Here is a 20,058-nt window from a genome sequence, read left to right on the forward strand (position 1 = left end):
AGTGCAAATTATTTAAGTTTCTTGATCTGTAAAATGAGGATAAAAACATTTTTACTTCACATTATTGTTATGAGGATAAAAGGAAATAAAGTATATACAGTTTTCTATGAACTTTAAAGCACATCTGATGCTTTAAGCAAGGCAGACTGAGCTTTCAATCACTCAGGTGTTTTTGCAGGCCTTCCTGGCTTTGTGGCTTTCTTTCCCACAATCTCCTTCTCTCCCTTTCTAGTATGCATTGTTGATAGTCACTCATGTTCTTTCCAGAGTATGACTTTTTCAAACAGTGAATTGTTGGAAAGGACCAATGACGTCTTGAAGGTTATGTCTTGGCTTGCAATTGAACTGACTTTAAATGAGGCAGAGGCTGTGTCTGGACCTTTAGCAAAGAATTCATTTTTTAAAAGTCAGATCTTGATTTTAACTCATAGGTTTTCAAGGGTTGAAAGTGAGCTGGATCCATGGACCATAGAAATATATATTTTTGTATCTTGAATATTTTTTGTCTTTTTTAAGTGTGACCTGGTGCAAAATCATGTAGTAATAGTCTATCTCCATTTGATTGTTTCCATTATTCTGACACAGTTCAGTTTCCTAGTTCATCACCATGTTTATCTGCATTTATCATTCTCTCTACAGATGACATCTTCTTTGAGATTAGTAGTAAACAAAACAAAACATTTTGAGGACTTGGGGAAGGATGTATAGAAAAAATGGAGGTTGCCAGACCAGCTGTCATAGACTCACCTGAGTAGCCTGAAATTAGTTTTGAATTTTCTGTTGAATTAAAAAGTGAATTTCTTCAGTGAAAATTGCTCCCTTGCTCTTCATGTTCAGTACTCAATATTTATCTTGTTTAGTCTATGACATACACTTTTTTTTTCAGAGAAATTTACTAATTGCTAAGGTTTTCCCTGACATTCACACTGTGCCTTCAAATTTGGGGATCATTTATAGTACTCAGAAAAAAATCAATAATAACTATTCCAGTTTCAAAGTTCATGTTAAGTACTTCTTTTTTAAAAAAGGTTTTTGCAAGGCATTGGTGTTAAATGGCTTGGCCAAGGCCACACAGCTAGGTAATTATTAAGTGTCTGAGGCCTGATTTGAACTTAGGTCCTCCTGACTAGAGGGCCAGTGCTCTATCTACAGCACTACCTAGCCGCACCTAAGTTCTTCATTTATTTTAGCAATAGATTTTCAGATCTTGTTTTTGTCACTTTTAATTTTTTTTAATTTTTTAATTTTTTGTATTTTCCTTTTCAGTATGACTGATCCAGTTTCATTGAGTTTGAATGATCCTTAAATGCTCATTTTCTATATCAATAGTAGCTGTAATGTCTCAAGCAATTATTTATAATATGCTTTTAAAGAACTAAAAATTTTGAACTATTCCTTAAATTATTATATTTTCTTAACAGTCACAAAATAAAAATAAATAGAGAGAGCCATGAGACTTTTATTCACAGAAAAAAATCCAGCATTTACCTAACAAACATACTGTAATTAATTAATAAGCCCTTCAAATACATTTCTCCAAAGAAGGTTAGACTTCTGAATCAGTTTAGTGTCATTAGAACATTTTGCTTCTTCCCCTCAAAAAAACCCAAACACATCACAACCATGAAAATAAACCATATACAAAAATATTTCTTTTCCCAATTAAGTCTCATGTCCTTACATAAATAGGACTTGGATTTGGATGGTGGTGGCAGATTCAACTTACCTTTATTAATCCTTGGTAGTTTAAAATCTTCTTCACTCCTAGGTTAGTTCTCCCTCCTTTCTCAACTCCATTCCTTTCTTTTAAATGAAGTAACTTGACTTAGATTCAAATAAGTAACTAGATTTCAATTTATATCACTCCAATACTATGGAACAATACCACTTTAAGTCATAATGCATTATAGTTTGAACTTAAGGTGTAGGAGAGAAAGAAGAAACAGCTTGATTGTCTTCCTTTTATTCTATTCCTAATTGAGCAAAGGATAAACAAGGGAATAAATGAGATAGATAATGGTGTTTATCTTTCTTAAAGAAAACCATGACATTGAAGATGTGATGCCATAAGATGCATGTGAAATGGATGTGAATGAACAGGTGCTGTGCAAAGTCACTAGCTTCACCTTTTCCTCTGGAGTGACTTGCCTAGCATCACACAATATTAAGTCTGGGATTGTCAAGTGACTGAGGTTGAATTTGAACTCAGGTACCCTGACTCCATGGTTCTATCCATTGCACCACCTAGCTGCATAAGATGGATAAAAAGGGCAGAGGATGATTTCTTCTCAAAGAGTGAGGAATTGCTAAGTTATTTTTATCAACAAATTCTCCTCGCTAGATGTATAGTGGTAACTTCTTCTGAGATATACTATTGTTTCATTATTGTTCCATGAGTTCTTTCCTTCCCTTCCCTTCCCTTCCCTTCCCTTCCCTTCCCTTCCCTTCCCTTCCCTTCCCTTCCCTTCCCTTCCCTTCCCTTTCCTTTCCTTTCCTTTCCTTTCCTCTCCTTTCTTCTCCTCTCCTCTCCTCTCCTCTCCTCTCCTCTTCTCTCCTCCCCTCTCCTCCCCTCTCCTCCCCTCTCCTCCCCTCTCCTCCCCTCTCCTCCCCTCTCCTCCCCTCTCCTCCCCTCTCCTCCCCTCTCCTCCCCTCTCCTCCCCTCTCCTCCCCTCTCCTCCCCTCTCCTCTCCTCTCCTCTCCTCTCCTCTCCTCTCCTCTCCTCTCCTCTCCTCTCCTCTCCTCTCCTCTCCTCTCCTCTCCTCTCCTCTTCTCTTTTTTTTCCTTTCCTTTTCTTTTTTTAATAGCTTGTTTCTATAATTGCAGCTAGGACAATTTCCCCCTCTACATTTTTTTTCAGCTATGCCAGAGGCCATGAGGTAATGGGTAAAAGCAATTTCTTTCCAGAGCTAGAACTGAATAAGATCATCTCAATGTAGAGGGATGTCCTAAAAGGCATTCAGAGTCTCTGGAGAGAAGTGTGCCACTATGCCGTTCTTCTTCCCTGCACTAGACAGGAATTTCCTTATTAAAAGGAAGCCAAGTTGCTTAGTCCATATAGTGACTCCTGTCCAGATAGGATATGCCCATGTTCTGGATAATCATGGTTGAAATCTGTTCCTCAAATATGATGACATCACTCTTCTCCAGGGTGTAGCCAGGGCCTTGGAGATAGAGTTTCTTGGGCCTGACGTTCCAAAAGCATCCAAGTTTCTGTTCGTTGAAGTTTACTGAGTTATTTAGGGCTTTCTTTAATACTTTGATCATAAGAAACCACAGGCTGGTTCATATCTCAATCCCTGATAGCAAAGTTTTGTGTTATAACTACATCTTGAATCCTGCCCTGGCTCCACTCTGGCATTTTCTAAGGAAGATTTGAGTTGCTAAATAAAGATGGCAGATGGAAGATTGGAAAGTATCTTTGAAGAGGAAGGAATTTGGCATCACTAGTTTAGAATGTCAAGTTGTATAAGATAAGGAGCAACTAATCCTAAGGAGGGTACCAATTAATTTTATATCATAAAGTTATGTTTCAGTGAATTTGGAGCTGATATAGTCCAACACACACATTTTATAGTTGAAGAAATAGGTCCAGAAGACAGTTGGTTAAAGTTTCACCAATAAATTAACAAATTAGATTTTAATTTAGTTCTTTAAGTTTATTTATTTTTAAACCAAGATGTTATTTATTTTGAGTTTTACAATTTTCCACTATTCTTGCTTCCCTCCCTCAATTCCCCACAGAAGGCAGTCTGTTAGTCTTTACATTGTTTCCATTGTATACATTAATCTAAGCTGAATGAGATAAGAGAGAAATCATATTCTTAAGGAAGTAAAATAAAGTATAAAAGATAGCAACATTACAACAGGTTTTTTAATTCTAAATTGAAGGCAATAGACTTTGGTCTTTGTTCAAGCTCCACAATTCTTCCTCTGGATATGGATGGTATTCTCTATCACAGATAACCAAGATTGTCCCTGATTGTTGCACTGATGGAATGAGCAAGTCCATCAAGGTTGATCACCATCCCCAATGTTGCTGTTAGGGTGTACAATGTTTTACTGGTTCTGCTCATCAGCATCAGTTCATGCAAATCCTTCCAGGCTTCCCTGATTTCCAATCTCTCCTGGTTTCTAATAGAACAATAGTATTCCATGACATACATATACCACAGTTTATTAATACATTTCCAATTGAGGGACATTCACTCAATTTCCAATTCTTTGCCACCACAAACAGGGCTGCTATGAATATTTTTGTACAAGTGACATTTTTAACCTTTTTTCATAATCTCTTCAGGGTATAGACTCAGTAGTGCTATTGCTGATTCAATGGGTCCGCACATTTTTGTTGCCCTTTGGCCATAATTCCAAATTGCTATCCATAAAGCTTGGATGAGTTCAAAGCTCCACCAACAATGCATTTGTGTCCCAGATTTCACACATCCTTTCCAACATTGACCATTGTCCTTTCTGGGCATATTGGCCAGTCTGAGATGTGTGAGTTGGTATCTCAGAGATGCTTTACTTTGCATATCTCTAATAAACAGCGATTTAAAGCAATTTTTCTTGTGACTGTATCTATAGTCACACTTTGATTTCCTCATCTGTAAATTATCTTTGCATATCTAAAGACCATTTCTAAATTGGGGAATGGCTTTTTTATTTTTTGAAAAGTTTACTCAGTTCTCTATATATTTTAGAAATGAGTGCTTTGTCAGAAATACTAGTTGTAAAAATTGCTTCCCAATTTGCTACATTTCTTTTGATCTTTGTTACAGTGGGGTTTTGTCTGTGCAAAAGCTTTTTAATTTAATGCAATCAAAATTATCTAGTTTGTTTTTAACAATGTTCTCCATTTCTTCCTTGGTCATAAACTGCTTCCCTTTACATAGATCTGAAAGGTATACTACCCCTTAATCTTCTAATTTGCTTATAATATTGTTTTTTTATGTCTAAATCCTACATCCATTTTGATCTTATCTTGGTTGTAGGGTGTGAGGTGTTGGACTAATTCAAGTATCTTCCATACTAACTTCTAATTTTCCCAACAATTTTTTACCAAAGAGAGAGTTTTTATCTCAATAGCTGGACTCTTTGCGTTTATCAAACAGAAGATTACTGTAATGATTTCCTGCTATTTGCACCTAGTCTGGTCCACCACTGGTCCACCACTCTATTTCTTAGCCAATACCAGACAGTTTTGATGACTGATGCTTTATAATATAATTTTCAAACTGGTAAGGCTAAACCTCCTTCTTTTGTACTTTTTTCATTGAATCCCTAGAAATAATTCTCGACTTTTTTTTCTCCATATGAATTTACTTGCAATTTTTTCTAATTCATTATTTTTTTGGATTTTTGTTTGGTAGGGCACTAAACAAGTAGTTCAGTTTTAGTATAATGACATTTTTATTATATTAGCTTGATCTATCCATGAGCTGTTGATGTTTGTCCAATTATTTAAATCTGATTTTATTTGTGTGAGAAGTATTTTGTTTATTTTAAAAAAGTTTTTGAGTCTGCCTTGGCAGGTAGAATCCCAGGTATTTTATATTTTGTGAAGTTACTTTGAATGGGATTTCTCATTTTAGCTCTTTCTGCTGTATCTTAATAGTAATATATATATATATATATATATATATATATATATATATATATATATATACACACATATATGTTGAGGATTTATGAGGGTTTATTGTATATCCTGAGACTTTGCTAAAGTAGCTAATTAATTTGGGTAGTTTTTTAGGTGATAGTTTTGGGATTCTCCAGGTATACCATCATGTCATCTGCAAAGAGTGAGAGTTTTGTCTCTTCCTTCCCTATTCTAATTCCTTCAATTTCTTTTTCTTCTTCTATTGCTTAAGATACCATTTCTAGTACAATATTGAATAGTAGTGGTGATAATGGGCATCCTTGTTTCACTCCTGATCTTATTTGGAATGCCTCTAGACTATCTCCATTGCATATAATACTTGTTTATGGTTTCAGATAGAAACTGCTTATTATTCTAAGGGACAATCCAAATATTCCTATGATCTCCGGTCCTTTTAGTAGGAATGGTCACTGTATTTTATCAAAGCTTTATTAGCATCTATTAATACAATTATATGTTTTCTGATAGGTTTGTTATTGATATAATTAATTATACTAACAATTTTCCTAATATTGAACCAACCCTGCATTCCTGGAATAAATCCTACTTGATCATAATGTATTATTCTAGTGATAACTTGCTGTAATCATTTCACTAAGATTTTATTTAGGATTTTTACATCTATATTCATGAGGGAGATAGGTCTAAAATTTCTTTCTCTGTTTTAACTCTTCTGGATTTAGGTTTCAGCACCAAATTGGTGTCATAGAAAGAGTTAGGCAGAGTTCCATCTTCACCTATTTTTCTAAAGAGTTTAGATAGAAGTGGAAACAATTGTTCTTTAAATGTTAGAGAGAATTCCCTTATGAATCCATCTGGCCCTGGGGACTTTTTCATAGGGAGTTCAATAAAGGCTTGTTGAATTTCTTCTTTCTGAGAAAGGGTTATTTAGTTTTAAAATTACTCTTAATTTATTCTGGGCAATATATTTTTGTAAATATTCATCCACTTCACTTAGATTTTCAAGTTTTTTTGGCATAGAGTTGGGCAAAATAATTCTGAATTATTACTTTAATTTCCTCCTCATTGGTGGTGAGTTCACCTTTTTCATTGATGAAACTAGCAATCAATTTTATGTTTTTTTTTCATAAAACCAATGCTTGGTTTTATTTATTAGTTCGATAGTTTTCTTGCTTCTTTTGATTTTATTAATTTCTCATTAAATTTTTACAATTTCTAATTTGGTATTTAATTAGGGTTTTTAATTTGTTCTTTCTCTAATGTTTTTAGTTGCATATTTAGTTCATTGATTTCCTCTTTCTCTAATTTATTCACATAAGCATTTAAAGATATAATATATCCCCTGACAGCTCCCTTGAGTGTATCCCATGAGTTTTGGTATGTTGTTTCATTATTGTCATTATCTAGGATGAAATAATTCTTTCTATAATTTGTTGATTGATCCCCTCATTCTTTAAAGTGAGGTTATTTGGTTTCCAATCAGTTCTGAGTCTATATCTCCCTGGCCCAATATTGGATATGATTTTTTATTGCATTATGATAGGAGAAAGATGTATTCACAACTTCTGCCTTTCTGCAATTGATCATTAGGTTTTTATGTCCCACTACATAGTCAATTTTTATGTAAGTGCCATGTACTGAAGAAAAAGTGTATTTCTCTCTATTTCCTTTCAATTTCCTCCATAAGTATATCATATCTGTTTGCCTCCTTAACCTCCTTCTTGTTTATTTTGTGATTAGATTTATCTAAATCTGAGGTTGAAGTCTCCCAGTAGTAGAGTTTTGCTCTCTATGTCTTCCTGTACTTCTTTCACATTCTCCTCTAAGTATTTGGATACTATACCATTGGATGCATATATATTTAGTATTGAAATTACTTTATTGTCTATAGTATCTTTTAGGAGGAGATTGTTTCCTTCCTTATCTCTTTTAATGAGATCAATTTTTGTAGATGCTTTGTCTGACATAAGGATTGCTACCCCTGCTTTTTGTACTTCAGCTGAAGCAAAATATATTTTGCTACAATTTTTTCCTTTATTCTGTATGTATCTCTAGTCTTCAAGTGATTTTCTTGTAAGCAGCATATTGCAGGATTTTGGTTTTTAATGCACTGTGCTATTCACTTAAGTTTTAAGGGAGAGTTCATTCCATTAACTTTCAAAGTTATAATTACTATCTCTGTTGCTCTCCTTGCTATCTTCCCTTTTTATTATTCCCCCCTTTCTGACTTTATCTATATTCCCCAGTATTTTGTTCTGAATACCACCCCCTTCAGTGTGTTTGCGCTCCTATATCAAATGCCCTCCACTTTCTTTTCCCTTTCCATTTTCCCCTTCTTCCTTGCCTTCATTCTGCTAGTTCTCCTCTTTCTCCCCCCTCCCCATCTCCCCGCTCCCCTTTTCTGCTTTTAATACTTGAAAAGTAAGGTCAGTTTCTTAACAGAGTGTAAGTTAACTTTAAGCCAGGTCTGATGAAATGAAGATTCAGGTGGTTCTTTCCTCTTCCCTTTTCCCCTCTACTACAATAAGTCTTTTGTAACTCTTGATGTAATGGGATTTACCCCATTCAATCTTCTCCATCCTCTCATCTCCTTACTGTCTGCCTTTTTAAGGATTTATTATTTTTAAATCATTCTATCAGAGTCACAGAAAAGTTATGAGTATCCATTACTTCTAGTTAAATACATTCTCTCCAATATAGTTACAATTCTCAAGAGTTATGAGAATCTTTCTCCCAAATGGTGATATAGCCATTTTCATCTTATTGGATAGCAGTTTTTTGACCTATTCATTTGTCTCTTGAGCCTCCTGCTTGATGTCCATATTTTCTATTTAGCCCGGGTCTTATCAGGATATGTTGGAAACCTTCCATTTCATTAAATATCCACCTTTTCCCCTGGAAGAGAAGGCTCAACTTTGCTGTATAATGGATTCTTGACTGAATTCTAAGCTCCCTTGCTCTTCGGAATACCTCACTCCAGATTCTGATTCCTTAATGTTGATGCATTCCAGTCCTGTGTAATTCTTGCTATGGCTCCTTGGTATTTAAATTATTTCTTTGTGGTGATATACAGGATTTTCTCTTTATCTGATAGTTCTTGAATTTGGCCACAACATTCCTTGGTGTATTCATTTTAGGATCTCTTTCTGGAAGGGATTTATGTATTCTTTCAAAAACTATTTTGCCCTCTGGTTCCATGATATCAGGGCCATTTTCCATCACCACTTTCTGTAATATTATGTCCAGGCATCTTTTGTTCTTCAATGTTTACTTGAAGGCTGATAATTCTTCGGTTGTCCCTTCTCGATCTCTTCTTGCCATCAATGGTTTTTCTGATGAGGTATTTTCCATTTTTTTCCATTTTTTTATCTTTTGGTTTTGTTTACCATAATCTTGTTGTCTTATGAAGTCATTAGTTTCCATAGATTCCATTATTTTTTTAGAGAAGAATTTTATTCATTTACTCTTTACAACTCCTTTTCCAGTTGGTCAGTTCTATGGCTGAAGGAGTTTTCCATTTCCTCAAATGTTTTGAGAGAATTATTTTCTTTTTTGCATTTGCCCCATTGAGGATGTGAGAGAACTATTCTCATTTGGTATTTGTCCAATTGTATTTTCCAAGGATTTGTTTTCTTGTTGTGATATGTTAATTTTCTCTTGCAAGGTTTTAATTTTTTTTTTTTAGTTTCTTTTCTCAATTTTTTCCAATTGATTTTTAAATTCCTTCCTGATTCCTTCAAGGAAGTCTTTCTGGCCTGGAGATCAATTCATATTCTCCTCAGAAATGCTAGATCTCTCTGGCTTAGGATCTATTTCTTCTAAGTATTTCTCTATGGGCCCCGCTGTCACTGGCCTTTCTTCATCTTCCTAGGATCTCTTTTTTTGACTGGCTCTCAGAGCTTTGCTTTTGAAAAACTCTAGAGGTTTTATGCACTTGAGATTAGTAATTTCAAGTCCCAGCCAGTAGTGGGTGTGGGTTGCTTTATCTGGAATGTTTGAGGCCCACAACATCAGGGTCTGAGTTGACCTTGAACAATGGACTGGGCCCTGGGGGAGGTAATTAATTTCTCTTTCAGCTGAGTGAATTCCGTTGTCCATACCTGAGTCTGAGGGGGTAGGTGTGTTTTACTGTTCATTCTGGGATGAGGCCTTCCCCAAAAATATGGAACTCGGGTCCCTTGCCTAGCTGGTTGTTTTCCAGGTGTGCTCTGAGATTCTCCAGGTTGGAATTCACCCTTCTGTGAAATTTGGCTCACCAGACCTCCTCTCTCCCTGGCCAAAGAGTCCATGGCTAAAGTTGGTTCTTGGACCCAGCACTCACTGAAGCCTCTGTGGCTTAAGCTGGTCCTCTGGCTCCCCCCTGCTGCTGTCCCTGTCCTGGCCCTCTGGTCCCCACTCCTGGTTCACCCATGATTCCCTGAGACAGATCTTGTTCATAATTGTTCTTCTCCTAGCCTCTCTTTCTGGGTTTTGTCTATCGAATTTCTGTTAAGAGGTTTCTTTCATGTTGTTTTTGAGGGGAACCAGGAGCACTTGACATAGTGCTTGTCTTCTCTCCACCATCTTGGTTGGAAGTTCCCAGGAAAGGTCAGTTCTTTAAATTTAAATCCCATAATTCTGCCACTATAGTAGAGAAGAGTGCAATGGGCCAAGTATCAGTATAGAATAGAGAACTGGACAAGGCTAATACTGTGTTTACTATGGTGAGTAGGAGAAGGAAGGGCACCTGCAGCTGCCTATGAGACAAATCAACCCTTTGTGTGTCACAAATCCCAGATAAACAGGTTTATCCAAATTGTTTCTAGCTGATATGTCTTCATGTCAGGTAGGCTTAGAAGACAGGGACATGACAGCTGATTTCAGAATTTTCTGGAGCTTTGACAGAGCAAGGCATTGACCAATTAGTAGTAGTGGGTGTGGAGGAATGGGCATGGTACTTCTTCCTCCTAACCACTCAATTGCCATTATTTAAGGCAATACTTGTCATTTCTTGTGGATTTCTTTTCCAGTAGCAAACACTTTGAGAACACAGACCAAATGCAGTAGGACATGTTGCCAATGATTCTGTTTTTATTATTTTTCATAAGTTGAGAAATAAATTTAGAAATTATTTGTCATTAGCTTTTCATTTTGCAGATGAGAAAACTGAAGCTTAATTACTAGAGTTAATAAGTAGTAAAGCACAAGTCTGGAACCCAGTTTCAAAGCAGTGATGATCATAGCACAGTGCTTGTAACATAGTAGTTGCTTAATATTATTGTTTTCAAATGTTTATCTATTGATTAATGATACTTCTATTTTAATAATATTAATATTTGCATAACAATTTAAATTTTATAAATCATTTTATCTTATTCTCTATAATATCAACTATTATGATTAACAGAAACTCTATTTTATTTTTAAAGGAGTTGGCTGAACTTCAACATGCCTACTGCAAACTAAACAAACAGTACCAAGATAAAATGGCAGAATTGATTCATACAAACAGCCTAGTAGATTACCATGAGACAGAAGTAAAGAAACTGAGATTTCGAGTGGAAGACCTTAAAAAGGGGCTGACCCAAGCAGAAGATGAGGTATTTTATAACTCAACTAATGAATGATTCCTTTCTGGTTTCCATTCAACTATGGGGATAATCATTACTCTCTTTGTAAAATAGCAGAATCATTTTCTTGAATTTATACTAATCATTTTTCCTAAGAATATTCAAAACTTAGTGACCGAAATTGAAATTACAATTTTGGGGATAAGAAAAAAAGCAAAGGAGAATATTTGAATAGCCTCTTGTGTATTATAGAGTTCTTGATAATGAATAAGAACATAATATACTTATATTTATGGGGATATTATGTTTTTAAAGAAGTAATTAATATCTTTGGGCTTAGATATCAAAGAGACTGAGTGAGTATATTCTAATGCTTACAAACATCATACTTTTTTCTGTTAAAAAATTAAAATATAATTTCACTCTCTTGCTATATTCTAATGATTTAGTTCAATCATCTTCATATAGTACTTCAGAAGTTAAAACCTCTTTTAAAATTTATTTTTAAAATTTCTCCTGTACTGTGCTCTTAACATTCCAACTGGTCTGCCTGATCCCATTTTCATTCCTTTCTATTCCATCTTTTATATGACTATAAAAAAATAGACATGCCACAGAATGAAGTCTATACCTCCTCTCTGTTCATTAAAAACTACTACTCTAGTCACAATAACAATACCAATAGCAACATTTCAAAGGGTTTTTGTTTCCTATACGATAAACTTCATTAATCTCATATCCTTAACAATCTGGATCCAAACTTTCCAACTTTATTATAGGAACAAAGATAGGAAATGAAGGATATTTGATCTGAACCTTTCTTTAAAATCTAGGTTCTAGTGGTACATCACCAGTGAAAGAAGGGGGCCGTAGCATTTGAGGGGAAGACAACTGTGGTAACAAAATCTTGTTAAACGCAGTTACAGACAATAAACAGAACTTTTAAAAAAGGTGAACTTGTTTGAAATTTCAATGTGAGACACACTTTCCCATTGCCACCCAAAATATTATTTCAAGAATATATGATCTTAATTACTTTAAGGAAATCTATAAGGTACAAAGTTTTGTTATAGAAGTTCACAATGTCAAACAGGTGGGAAAGGAACAAAAACATTGAAATGTTTTCCTGCACAATAATCAAACCAACATTCAATTTTATAGTTCTTTCAGATGGCAATTAATAAATTTTTCCAATCAGTGAAAAAGAAATATAGCTTAATTAACTTGTGAAGTTTCAGTGATCAAAATTTATATATTCATTTGAGTAGATTTACCACAAGTAAGAATATGATTCCCTAAGAGTACAGAGAAGAACGAGGAACAGAGAGGAAGAAAGAAACAGAAGAAGGAAAGAAGAAAGGAAAGAGAACAAAGGAAGCATTATCTAAATTGAACTGATCAAATGGTTCCCCAATGGGGCAACTCCTTCTACAACTTTCAGATTTTTGTTTCTCATTTATTTTTGAAGAGGACAAATGGTATCAGGAATGTGTGTCATGACTTGCAACTGAATTGGATTTCAGTGAGGTAGGGCTGTGCAAATTCAACAGCCTCTTCTTCAGCACCATATGGGTACACTGGTAGGATACAGATCAGGATTACTAGAGGGGGTCAACAGGGCCCAGCCCAAGCTTCATTTGGTCATTGCTTGGGTTTAATGAGTCAGAGTAAGTATAAATAGTAATAGTTTTGTTTTGCCCAGAAACTTTACGGACTTCACCTCCCAGATTAATTTCTATTTTGTTTGGGTAAAAGAGGTCATTTTTTTGTCTCATTTCTACCTAGCCTTAATATCTGAATGGGTGTTGCCTTAGACAGAATGAAACCTAAGAAAGACCTTAATTTAAACAGGCAAAGGTCTCCCATTTTACTAATCTCTAATAAGCATTTTTTTAATAATGCCTGTTTTTTTTCCTTCTTTAAAGATGTTGAATTTTTTTGGTATTGTTCACTCATTTTTTACTCTGAGTTGTTTATTCTTTTTTGTATGAATTCTAAATTTATCATCATAATTATTATCATTATAATTAATTTTATTTTGGTTCTTTCATTTCTTTGATTAATCCAAGGAATCCTTATGGTCAGCCCATGATTTTTTGCTACTGTTGTTCTGAGGTTCTACTTGTGATTATTTCCAAATTATTTCCATCCTCTGGGATTATGGTTTGAGATTTATTTTTTGCCCACAGTACTTCTTCATCATAATAGGAGCTTTCTTCTGTTTATTTAACACTTTACCTTCAGTCCTAGAATTCATCCTTGATGTGAAAGTCAAGTTCTTCTTCCCTCCTGAACTTAGTAACTAGTTGACTATTTCTTATTGAAGTCTTGGAGTGGGAAGAGGTTGCATAAGTGTTTCAGGAATTACATACATTCTAATTTATAAATTCCTGCCCTGTAATAAGTCACTTTTAGTCATATATGCCCACTATAATCACTGCATAGGGAAACCCAGATGTTGCCTTTCAAAAGATGTATATAATTATGTGAATACTTTTGCATATTCATATATTGACTGATATGTACAAATTTTATGCACATATATATGTTTATATACATTGATATAGGCATGTTATATTCAATAACAACGTGATAAATATATAGTTATATACATTAATATGTGTGTACATAAATATATATGCATTGATAGAAATGCATATTTTTTCATTTGTCTTTCATCAAAGGTGCAAAATAAACTTTAAATAAAAGAAAGATAAAGAGGACCTGGGTCATTACAAACGTGTTCTTGTCAAGGGACATAGTATGGTGTGCCTACTGGCCATGGTCACTTGCTCTTCTTAAAAGATTAGCTTCTAGCGAGCTGATGGGGGGTAGTGGAATATAGTTCTCTGACAACATGGTGACTCTAAAAGAAGATGACCTCTCCTCTATCCTATGCATATATGGGACTAATTCATGAATTTTAAAGAGTTTGAGAGCAAAACAGTATGCTTTTTCCTTATGAAAAGGATACAAATATACAGTATGTTATAGTTTTCACAGGCTAAAGGAAGGGAAACTCATGATTTCCCTGTATGTAACTACTGATCAGGGAAAACAGACATGCTGGGAAAGAAGGGATAAAAGAGACTAAAACTGAAAAAAAGTGAGAACTGGAATTAGGGTGGGGAAAAAGTGAGTGAATGAAAGAAGATAAGAAAGCTTGATTCTTTGGGTGGGATGAGAACCTGTACCAAAACTTATCCTGTGCTATGACTTCTTCCTGTTCCCTGGGGCATTCCTATATGTTGGTCACATTGAACTTGGGCTGGTTTACTAAATAGGAACATGGAAAAACAAAATAAACTATGAACCAAATTAATTTGCCTGAACTATTTATCATTTTAGTCTTTTGCTTAGTTGCAAAAGAGAGAACAGTAACAAACCCAAAATTCTTTCCCATTTAATTGTGGTTGTAGGAATATGGAATATACACTACAACATTTATTTGCTGTAGCTTTCTAGGCTTCATATTGAATCTTAATAAAACACTTCAAGGACATGAAAGGTGTTTTCTTCGTAAAGGAATTTCATTATTTTTAGTCTTTCTGGTAGTGATGAAGAACATGAATTAGGTAATCAAAATTTATTATAAAATCCAGTCAGGATATCCGGATTTATCATCAGAAAAATAAGAATCATCATGTTGCTTTCTCCCCTGATTTTGCCTTTTCAAAGGCAAAATAGAAAATTATTCAAATTGCTTATGGTTTTAAACCAATTTTTATTTATACAGCAGTGAGAAAATATTTTTCATTAGTTATTTTTCCCGAACATAGAATAAATGAATTAGAAGTATAAGAGAACTTAGAAATCATCTGATCTATTTTACTGCTTCTATGTTACTGTATTTGAGGTTTTCTTGGCCAATATACTAGAGTCATTTGCCATTTCCTTCTCCAGATCATTTTACAGGTAAGAAAATGTATATAGTAAATGTCTGAGGACAGGTTTGAACTCAGGAAGATGTGTCTTCTTGTCTCTAGGCCTGGTACTCCATCTACCATAGCACATAGCCAACTAAAAGAAAATGTTTAGAGACTATAAATCAATATTGTTTCAATAAATGAAATCATCATATTTAAAGAGATAATTCCTTCTGGATTTTAGGAGTAAGTATAAGGTGAAGAGTAAATTAAGGAGCAACCAAAAATGGTTCCTGGAAGTATTACTATTCATAAAGCACTTTCATCAAAATCTAATTCTGTATTTAACCTCATGAATTTACTGCCATATGTCTATTAAAAATGAGGTTATAGATTCTAGAATTCCTTGATGTAATTACAACAGATAATTTGAAAGTCTGGCAGATATTCTTTACAATATTCAGCACAGAAATAAAAAGAAAATCTAATTAATTCAGGGACATAAGTGTGTGGGGAGGAGAGGATGCTATGGATGACCAATAAAATTGAGTGAATCTTATATTAATAATCACAGAAGGAAGTCTGATGAGAGAGACAGAAAGAATTTATGCTTAGCCTAAGACGGACACTGTCCTATATGAATAGATCTCTATTATTTTCTATTGCAGTTCAATACAATTTTACAAATGTAAATGCAGATAATCAAGACACTCTCTAATGATTTTATAATCCTTCTATAAACTTACTAAATTTGAAAAATTTGAACCTATGTCAGGAACTTCCTATAGAGGCTGACAAATACCTCAATCCCTTCCTGAACATAGAATAAAGGAATTAGAAATAGAAGAAAATTTAGAAGTCATCTGATCTAGTCCCCTTTTTAGTAAACTGGGGTACTTCTGATTAGTCCTCCCTGATTGTAAAAGTCTACAAAATGATTAGTGACTTGGGTATTTGAGAGAGTGGGAAAGAAGACAGATTCTTGTGGGAGGAATAACAATTCCTTATAGTCTGTATGAGCAAGCTCTGGATGGCTCACTCTTTCACCCATTTAATTTATGGAAGCATGCCTTCCCTCCTTTTGTCTTTTAAGTGCAAGGGGGAAGGGATTGGTGGAATGGAATTTATCAATTTTTCATTTATTTATTTCCCTTGCCTTGCCAATACTCCTTTCATCCACAGTACAGCAGAATATGGCGACTTACATATAGTAAACATCCAGGGCTTAATTAAATGCCCAGACCTCCAGGTTCTAGCTGATTTCTTATGCCTTTCCTCTTTCCCCATCACATAATCATTTTAATTATACACCACCACTATCAACACCAAGAAAAATAATTTGTATTTTTATAGAATTTGAAAGTTTGCAAAATACTCTACAAATATTATCTACTTTCATCCTCATGAAAGTCTGGTAGTTGGTGTTATTATTATTTTATTTTTATGGATTAGAAAACTGAGGCAGGCAGAGTTTAAGTTGTATTCCTAGGATCGTATAACTAGTACATGTTTGAATTCATGTATTCCTGTATCCAGGTCCAGAACTGTATTTACTGTTCTACTCACTGAAATAGATCAGTCACAATTTTTGTTCTAAATTTGTCCATTTTCTGTACTAAAGTGCAATATGGACTGAGATAAGCTGATCAACATCTTCTTTACACAATTATTTCATGCCTTTGAAGATAGTAATTAAGTCATCACCTACCCTTCACCAGGCTCTTTATAGCACTTATATTCTGCTCCTTTAAAAGGCATTATCACTTTTCTCTGGAAACTCCAGTTTCTTTATACCTTTTTAAAGAACAATATAATTTATTATGCATTTTCAGATAGAGCTCATAGAAAAAAATTCAATGAAATTATTGTTTTGCAGCCTAAACCATTCTCCTTTAATGTATCTATCAGATTTTCTTATCACTAAATATGAGAGTCATCTGGTTTATGATTAATACTATATCTCCATTTCCTGTGTTTTAAGAACCAGATATGATGACTATTTGAATAATTATTTCCTGGGTGTCCTTTGTCATACCCTGCTAGTTTGTCAATTTTGTGAAGGAAGGAGTCACATCTTATTTAAACATCAAATATTATCTAGCTTTTAGTACAGTATATTACTTACAGTAGGCTTTTAGTTAATATTTGTGGAATGATTGAATAATGCTTTGATATTTGTTGTAATCAATTTGTTGTGTTTCAAAGGGAGTCTAAAGGGTTCGTATATATGGTGAATTTTTGTTAAGTAAATGATTTACCTATTGACTGGAAAAAGTTTCATATAATAAATATATATATATATATATACATATATATAAAATAAAAACATAATTAATCTTGAAAGAGCATATCTCAAGAAACAGATGAATTTAAAACCTAAATGAAGTAACTACTTGGCTCAACTTATATCTTCAAATGCTTTGTTTGTTTTTATTCTATAGTAGAAAACATTTTTCCAAGATGAGATTTATGATTTTCTTAAAAATCAGTTTGAAACCTTTAGTTCTGCTCTCTTTCAGCTAGGGCTACTATCCTGTCACAAGTTGATTTTTGTAGTATTTTTCTAGTTTTAAATATAAAATTGTATATACACTTTGATATACCAATACAACTATTAGGTCTATATCCTGAAGAAATCATATAAAAGGGAAAAGAACTTACATGTCCAAAAATATTTGAACTGCTCTTTTTCTGGTAGCAGAGAATTAGAAATTGAAAGAATCTCTAACAACTGGAAAATGGCTGACCATGCTGTGCTACATGAATGTAACACAAGCATCATAGGGTACCTAAAGTTTCTTATGGCTCAATTACTCTAAGATAATTAAGAAATAATTTCAATATCATAGTCTTTCATCCCTGAATTTAGAGTCTGAGAACTTGGCATCAAATTCTCCATCTTTCATTCAGTATCTATATTACATTGGATGAGTTAATTAAATTTTTTAGGGCTCAATTTCCTCATTTGAAAAATAAAGGTTTTTAAAAAGGCTCAAATATCTTCTAACTCTAAATCTATGCTCTATTTATTTCTTTTCATTCTTTTTCTGATTTTCAATCAGAAGACAGGATAAAAATTCTATTGTTACATAATCTCATGCTACTTTTCTTCAAACTTTTAAGTAAATCTTTCAATTATAAAATTTTCATTAGTGTTATTTTCCATGAACTTTTACTCTACATTTAACCTTTTTATTGTTACAAATGAGTATTTGAGCACTAGAAAATAATTATGTGAAAAAACCATGAGGTTCTAGAGGAAAAGCTCAATATGAATCAATAGTGTGATCAAAGTATCAAAAAAACTAATGCAAAGTTGCATTGTAAATTATTTTGTCCAAAAATATCAATTTCTGGTGATTTCTTATTTCTAGGATAAAATGAAAACTTATCCATTTAACCATTTTATTTAATTTATTAATTAATTTTTCTTCCATATGCACATGTATATTTTTTGAGCTACAAAATTTCCTTCCACTCTCTCTACCCAGCCCTTCCCTTCAGTAGCAGATCAGGTTAGGATTGTACATACATATTTTTGATAAACATGTTTACAGATTAGTCATTTTTGATATGATGAATTAGGATTAAGGAAAAGAGATACAAGGGGCAGCTAGGTGGCACAGTGGATAGAGCACTAGCCCTGGAGTCAGGAATACCCGAGTTCAAATCCAACTTCAGACACTTAATAATTACCTAGCTGTGTGGCCTTGGACAAGCCACTTAACCCCACTGCCCTGCAAAAAAAAAAAAAAAAAACTAAACTAAAAAAATGAGATACAAAAGAGATAATTTTTTTAAAGTGTTCATCAGATTCTGAAGGAGTATTCTTTCGGTTATTTTTTTAATTTGATTTTGTTTTTTTTTCCTCTGGATGGTGATAACTTTGTCCATAGCCAGTCTAATGTGGTTGTCCTCACTCTCTGACTTGCTGAGAGGAGCTGCTTCCATCAAGGTTGATCATTTCAGAATGTTGTTAATATATACATTGTTCCCTTGGTTCTGCACCCTTGATTCAGTATCAGGTCCTCTAACTCATTTCATGCTTCTCTAGATTCTAGCCATTTATGGTTTCTAATAAAACAATAATATTCCATAGTATTCATTTGTCATAATTGTTTAGACATTCCCCAATTGTTGGGTATCCCTTTTGTTTGGCGTCCTCTCAATTTCCAGCTCTTTAACACTGCAAAAAACCTGCTATGAATATTTTGGAACATGTAGGGCTTTTCCCATTTTTTTATAATTTCTTCTGGATATAGACCTAGAATTGGAATTGCTGAGTCAAAGGCTATGAATAGTTTTATTGCTCTTATGTATAGTTCCGTATTGCTCTCCAGAATGGTTGTATTCTTTATAACTTTCCCAGTAATGCATCACTTTCCCAATCCTCCCATAATCTCTCCAACATTCATTATTTTTTTAGGCTTTTGCAATGCAAATGGGGTTATGTGGCTTGCCCAAGACTTTTCCTCATCTTGGCTAATCTGACAGGTGTGAGGCAATACCTCATTGTTGTTTTAATTTGCATTTCTCTAATCAATAATGATTTGGAACATTTTTCATTTGATTATATATAACCTTAGTTTCTTCATTTGAAAACTATCTATTCATATAATTTGACCATTTATGAAATGAGGAATGACTTGTAACCTTCTAAAAAAATTGATGCAGTTCTCTATACATTTTAGAAATGAGACCTTTATCAGAACTCCCAGTTGTGAAGATTGTTTTCCCACTTTCTGCTTTCCTTTTAATTTTTGCAGCATTGATTTTATTAGTGCAAAACATTTTTAATTTAATGTAGTCAAAATCATTCATGTTTCAGTTTATACTGTATAATAATTGTTTGGTCATAAATTTATCTCCTTTCCATATATGTGATAGATAGTATTTCTTCTTCTATTAATTTATCTATGGTATTGCTCTTTATTTCTAAATCCTGTACTCATTTTGACCTTATTTTGGTATAGGATGTGAAATGTAGGTCTATACCTAGATTTTGCCATACTAATTTTCTGTT

General features: G+C 33.8%; 1 protein-coding gene across 4 annotated transcripts in view; it reads left to right on the top strand.

The window, feature by feature from the left end:
• The window catches only part of CCDC102B (coiled-coil domain containing 102B), an 836,813-nt gene that overhangs the window by 482,520 nt on the left and 334,235 nt on the right, over positions 1 to 20,058 (top strand). For all 4 annotated transcript variants that reach the window (XM_074208366.1, XM_074208368.1, XM_074208367.1 and 1 more), the window contains one exon: positions 11,029 to 11,199. In XM_074208366.1, the coding sequence (XP_074064467.1) occupies positions 11,029 to 11,199 (171 nt within the window). The remainder of the gene's footprint in view (positions 1 to 11,028; positions 11,200 to 20,058) is intronic.

The sequence above is a fragment of the Macrotis lagotis genome, chromosome X, assembly GCF_037893015.1.
Source record: "Macrotis lagotis isolate mMagLag1 chromosome X, bilby.v1.9.chrom.fasta, whole genome shotgun sequence".
Lineage (NCBI taxonomy): Eukaryota > Metazoa > Chordata > Mammalia > Peramelemorphia > Peramelidae > Macrotis > Macrotis lagotis.